Below are 6,626 nucleotides of genomic sequence, written 5' to 3'. Positions count from 1 at the left end.
GCTTTCAACACTCCCCCTCAAGTTGAGGCTTGAAAAACATCAATTAACCTCAACTTTTCTAATGTGTAGTGATGTTGTTGTCATCTTAAAGCTTTAGTAAGAATGTCAGCTTCTTGATCAATTCCAATAATGTGCATTGTCTTGATCAAGCCCTTTTGTAATTTTTCCCTTACGAAATGACAATCTATTTCGATGTGTTTGGTTCTTTCATGAAATATAGGATTCTCAGCAATTTGTATAGCAGCCTTATTATCACAAAACAAATTCACTGGTATTTTCACTTCCATATTCATTTCTTTCAACAGTCCTACAAGCAAAATAATCTCTGCAACTGCAGAAGCCATACTTCTATACTCTGCCTCTGTTGTACTCATTGACATAGTCTCTTGCTTCTTTGACTTCCAAGAAACTAAGGATTTTCCCAACTTCACGCAGTAGCCTGTTATTGACTTCCTTGTGACTGCGCACGATGCCCAATCAAAGTCACAGAAGGCATTCAATGAATCATCCTTGTCACTACTCAGCAAGATCCCCAAACCAGGATTCTCTTTAAGATACCTTACCACATGAAGTTCTCCTTCTAGATGAGATTGTTTTGGATCATGCATAAATTGACTTAAAGTTTGGACTGCATAAGAGATATTTGTCCTGGTCATTTCCAGACATAATAATCTCCACTAATCTTTGATAAGCATATTTATCTACCAATTCTGGATCATCATGACTCTCTTCTTCAAGTGTTTGTCATATGTAGCTGTAGTATACTTTATATGTTGTTCTAGAGGTGTCATTGTTGGCTTAGCTCCTGCTAGTCCCCATTCTGAAATTAACTCCAGAATATACTTTCTCTGTGTCGTGAGTATTACTTTGCTAGATCTCAAAAACTCTATGCCTAGAAAATATCTCAATTCCCCCAAATATTTAATTTTGAAATTTTTTTGTAATGTGTTTTGCGATTCTTTGATAAGCAGCATATCTTTACCAGTAATCAATAAATATCTACATATATGAGTATCATCACAATTTTCTGATCAACCTTCTTGGTGAATAAGGAATAGTCATGTTTACTCTACTGAAAACCAGAATTGATCAATGCATTTGTGAGTTTTATGTTCCATTGCTTGGATGCTTGTTTAAGACCATACAAGGATTTCTTTAATCTGCATACCTTTGAGGAATTTGAGGACTCCCCCTTACTACCAAAACCTTGAGGCAGTACCATGTATACCTCCTCGTGAAGATCACCCTGGAGAAAAGCATTGGACACATCCATTTGAAAGATAGGCCAATCATTCGTAGCAGCCAAAGAAAGAGTACACCTGACAGTGACCATCTTTGCAACAGGATAAAAAGTGTTATGAAAATCTACACCTTCTTGTTGAGTGTAACCTTTAGCCACTAACCTAGACTTGAACCTCTCAATAGAACCATCAACATTATATTTTATTTTATAGACCCATTTACAACCAATTGGAAACTTTCCAACATGTAAATCAACCACTTCCCAAGTCTTGTTTTCCACTAGAGCATCAATCTCTAGTTGCATGGCTTGAATCCATCAATCATCTAGTATAGCTTAATAATGTTGAGGTTCAATAGAAGGAGAAAACTTAGACAAGAAAGCTTGGTATTCAGAACTAAGATGAGAATAATGAACGTCACTGTTAATGGAGTGTGAAGTAAAAGGTCTAGAATGTATGTGAGGCTGAACATAGGTAGACAACCAAATTGGAGGTATGGTAGCTCGAGATAGACATTTAGGTGACACTGTGATTGGTATAGAAGAAGGAATGGGAGAAGATGAAATATGAGGTGGTGAAATAGGAGAAAGGGAAGAATTAGAAGAAGTAGGCTCAGACAAACTGGGAGCAGAATCAGAATCAAAAAAATAGGAAGACATATCAGAAGATTGAGGAATAGATGGTGTGGTGGATGATGACTGAAAAGGAAAAAGATTTTCTCGAAAATGAACATCTCTACTAACAAAAAATAGATGAGAATGAAGATCATAGAGTTTATAACCCTTTTGTGTAGATGAGTACCCCATAGAAGCAATAGGGATTGCTCTAGGTGAGAATTTGTTAGAAGGATTAGGTTCAGTAACATAGCAAAGGCAGCCCATTGTCCTCGTGTGTTCTAAACTAGGAGCAGCATTATGGAGTTTTTCATAAGGTGAAACACCATGTAACACCTTAGAGGGAAGTCTGTTAATAATGTAATTAGTTGTAAGTACACAATCAACCCAGAATTTAAGAGGTATATGACCTTAAAATCCTAAAGCCCTAGAAACCTCAAGAAGATGTATATGCTTTCTCTCAGCCACCCCATTTTGTTGTGGGGTGTATACACAAGTTATTTGGTGGACAATACCAAATGATTGAAACAAAGCAGTGCATTGAGTATTAACGAATTCCAAACCATTATCTGATCTAATTATCTTAATGGAAGTATCAAACTGATTTGAACAAGAAAAATCAGTTTTTTAAGTGAAGTAAGCAATCACTTTTGAACTTCAACAAGAATACTCAAGTCATTCGACAAAAATTATCCACAAGAGTAAAAAAAAATATTTGTTGCCATTATAAGTGTCTTGTTTAAAAGGACCCCATACATCCATATGCACTAATTGACAAACATGAGTAGAAACAACAGCCTGAGTAGGAAAATATTTTCTAGTCTGCCTAGCTAAAGGACAAATATGACATTTACATCTGAGATATGTCTAATGTGGATTTGACCGTTTGAATTTGATTGACAACTGGAATTGGTGCATGCCCAAGCCTTTGATGCCAGATGGAGTTTTTGACATTAGAAGATTGAGATGAGAAGCAAGCAAGAACATTTTGTAAACTATTTGAAGTGGCAGGTATTGGTGATTTGGTAGATAGAATGAAAGCCCATCCTTGACCTTACCAATTACCTTCACCTTGCCAGTGTAAAGATCCTAAAAAAGAAAGAAATCAGGATAGAAAGATGCAAAATATTGCAGGTCTTTAGTAAGTTTGGACACTGAAAGTAAATTGTGTTTAAACATTGGTTTATGAAGAACATCCTGAAGGGTTTGATTTTTGTCCAGTGTACATATGCCTTTGTGAGTGATTTTGGCTATATTCCCATTAGTAAGAAATACTTGGTTGTGCGAAGAAGGAAGAAGAGGCTGACTAGATGACATTAAATCCAAAGAAAACCATTTGGTTTGATGCCCCTGTGTCAACAATACAGAAGTTAGTCTTAATACCAGCTAAAAAACAGTTGATTGTACCTGACATATTTGCTAAACTCTCAAGTGTCTCCTCCTTATCAATGAGACTGAGGAGTTTCTGAAATTGTTCAGCTGTGAATCCTTGATCCTTGACATTCATTTTTCTGCCATTTTGTGACTGCTCATGATTGGTGAAAACTACATCTGCATTTTGTGCATTATAACCACCAGATCTGTAACCATTTTGACCTTAATTATATCCAGCATTATTGTGGTTGCCTCCTCTAGAACCATTCTGATCTTTATCCATATTCCTGGTGAACTTAAAATTTGAAGGGTATCCAATCAATTTGTAACACTTCTCTCTTGTGTGACCCTTCAAGTGACAAAATTCACATTGAAGATGAGAGTTTATCCTCAGTTTTATGTTTCTATTGTTTCAATAAATGTCATTTACATTGGTTGATCCCGATGATTCACCAACTTCATATCGAGAATCATATCGAGAAGTCATAATTCCCTTCTGTTTTGAATTTTGATCATGTCGCATTGCAGCAGCTGCTGCAACAACTGAAGGTTCACCATCTTCATAATGTGTAGTAGGACGTGAGATTTGTGCAGCCATATTCAGATGAGCCCTTTGACTCTCTTCATCAATGATTAATGAATAGGCTTTATTTACTGAGGGAATAGAAGACATCATTAAAATCTGACTCCTCAAATGGTTATAATTCTCATTCAAACCTCCTAAGAATTGCATTAACTTTTGTTGATCCAAGTTTTGTATGAAATCACGAGATTTATCACAAGAATAAGAAGGAGGAGGGACCATAGATTCATATTCCTCCTCGAGTTCACTCAATCTCAAATAGTAAACTCAAATTGTTGAAGTACCTTGAATTAATGTAGCAATACCTATGGAAATATGATAGATCTTCGTGGCATTTACTTTATCGAATCGTTCTTTGAGATCTACCCAGACCTTGTAAGCATTTGATGAGTATACTATGCCATTAACCAAATCCCTCGAAACTGAGCTCATGATCCATGAAAGCACAACTGCATTTGCACGCTCCCACTGATTAGCCATCTGACCTTCATACATATCTTTCTTATAAGTTCCATCAATGAGACCAATTTTGTTTTTCCCTAACAATGCAATTAGCATTGATTTACTCCAGAGAATATAATTTTCCATTCCAGTAAGAACACAATGAGCCAAGTTTACACCAGGAATATCTAAATTCTGTAAGAATAAAGGATCGAACGAATCAAAAGTTGATCTCAAAATTTGAGCATTTTCCGATCTAGCAGCATCAGAAGATGTTTCACCCCCAATCGCCATTGATGAAGACTGCACAGAATTAAGGAATTACATTACAAAAGAAAACTAACAATCTAAGAAGTTGTAGCAGTCATTAATGGCTCTGATACCATGTTAAAACTATACTTGAAAGATGAATATGAACTGAAAACAGAGGAGAAAATATTACAGTGAAAATGAGAAATTATCATTCATCCATCATATGTACAGTACAATGCTTATATCTATTTATATATACAACTAACCGACTTCGAAGGTGAAAAATATCTAAATCAATTAACTACTCATAATTATTGCTAATTAACCAACTAACTAATCATAAAATTAGTTATAACCACTTCTGCCAGGTGGCATGATAGTTGGTTATTTTGTACAGTCCTATGCTTTCAACATGCTTTTTAAAATTATTGAAAGTTTTTTTTGTGATTTCAAATTTAAAGGCTCTTAAAATTTTAATTATTTGTTGCTTATTATTTTTAAAAAGAAGCCAACGTATGACAAATTCGATATATTTTAAATGTGAAATTTCATTGATTTTTTTATTAAAAAGTATTTTAAACTGCATATTTTGAAAGTATTTAAAGCCGCTAATTTATATTTTAATTGTGATTAAAAATTATTTTTACGAAATATATATATAAAAAAATTATAAAGATTAGTTAGTTATTCACAATTATAGGCACAAATACATGGGATAAAACTATATATTTACCGGAAAAAGGGTCGTATTTGTCCTTGTATTCTTAGAATAGGGTCGTATTTATTTTTCGTCATACTTTCTTGACATATTTGTCTCTATCATCTAACTTTGGACACATATTTATCTCTATACAGTTAAGTATCATGTCACCACCTTTATTATTTATGTGGCATATGCCTATATGGCGCTTACATGACTCCACATGTATATATTTTATTATAATTAAAATTTAAATTTCTAATTAGTATCCTATATGAACCATTTAGTAAAATCCAACTCAATCAAAATAACCTTAATTTGAATACCCATTAAAACATCATGTTACAAAGACAACTTATATGGAAATTAAAGAGAAGGTTCATTCATGTCTTGATAGAGAAGATGTAATAAAAGGTAAATTTTCATTCTTAAATCATGTCTTTACCCTTTTTGTATCGTATTTACTGGTTGAATCTTTTCAAAAGTAAGTCAATTTGTAAATTTAGAAGTGTAATGTAGCTATAATTTTGATATTTGATATGGGTTTACAAGTGGGGCATAGCGACTTTATACAGTAAAAATTAGAGAGTAAACAATGAGCACAATGGACTGAGTTGTGAAGTGTGCTTTGAGATCCTTCCATCAATGGTGTAATAAATACCAACAACGGTGTCATGCTGGAAATCCTTCTATCTTTATTGCTGCTACTAACTTCGCCCTCTCAAGTATTTTCTCCCAAACGACAATGGCGGTTGGAGTAATCCTCCTCATCCTCATTTCCACCTCGTCATGACTATGCTCCTTCTCTTTGTATCGAACCATCAGTAGTCTTTGTATACCTATATATTTTGATGAGTTAAGGGATGGGAAGATATGGGTATTGAAATTAGGATTAATGGGTCTTATTGGTTCAATCAAATTTTACTAAACGAGGCACATAGAATTTTAAATAAAAAGTAGAGTAAATTCGTGAAGTGGTCACCCAAATTAAGAGAATTAACTTGAAATATCATTTATGTTTCATTTAAGACCAAAATATCACTCAACTATCACTATTTTCCTCCAAATATACTTGACATTTCAAAATCATCATTCTCTTCTAGTTGGCATGACATGTCATTAATTTTTTTTTATAATAGACTAATTTAATTCATTGAACCCATTTAACTAAATTATGATCATATTATTTTTTAATTTTTTTTATTAGTTTATTGAGAATAATATTTCATACTTAAAATCTTTTATCATAATTCAAGTTTTATTTATTTATGTTATGAAGAATACATTTTAAAAATGTACTATAATTTTATCAATTTTGAATACTTATAAATACTTAAATTTTAAAAAATGTTGATATACAAATCACTCATGAACGCTAATTTACATCAGTTAATCATAAGTTGTATGATAAATCAATAATA

The 6,626-nt window shown here is 33.3% G+C and overlaps 1 protein-coding gene across 1 annotated transcript; it reads right to left on the bottom strand.

Annotated features, from left to right (window-relative positions):
* Positions 1–1,576: 1,576 nt before the first annotated feature.
* LOC138349270 (uncharacterized) lies at positions 1,577–4,547 on the bottom strand. The gene is made up of 7 exons (XM_069299589.1): positions 4,097–4,547; positions 3,660–3,883; positions 3,494–3,578; positions 3,263–3,406; positions 3,189–3,205; positions 2,739–2,944; positions 1,577–2,204 (listed from the first exon to the last, which is right to left on the bottom strand). Exons 1-7 carry the CDS (start codon positions 4,545–4,547, stop codon positions 1,577–1,579), a joined length of 1,755 nt encoding a protein of 584 aa, XP_069155690.1.
* Between the last annotated feature and the right edge of the window lie 2,079 nt (positions 4,548–6,626).

The sequence above is a fragment of the Solanum lycopersicum genome, chromosome 6 (genome assembly GCF_036512215.1).
Source record: "Solanum lycopersicum chromosome 6, SLM_r2.1".
In the NCBI taxonomy this organism is placed as follows: Eukaryota; Viridiplantae; Streptophyta; class Magnoliopsida; order Solanales; family Solanaceae; genus Solanum; species Solanum lycopersicum.
The sequence above is the reverse complement of the archived record's forward strand: the minus strand, read 5'-3'. Positions and strand labels throughout refer to the sequence as shown.

Coding starts and splice junctions, on each gene's coding strand:
- LOC138349270 (XM_069299589.1), bottom strand. CDS start 4,547: ATGGCGATTGGGGGTGAAACATCTTCTGATGCTGCTAGATCGGAAAAT. Junction 3,884..4,096: donor TATTGCTACATTAATTCAAG/GTACTTCAACAA, acceptor CTATTCCCTCAG/TAAATAAAGCCTATTCATTA. Junction 3,579..3,659: donor AATCATCGGGATCAACCAAT/GTAAATGACATT, acceptor TGTCACTTGAAG/GGTCACACAAGAGAGAAGTG.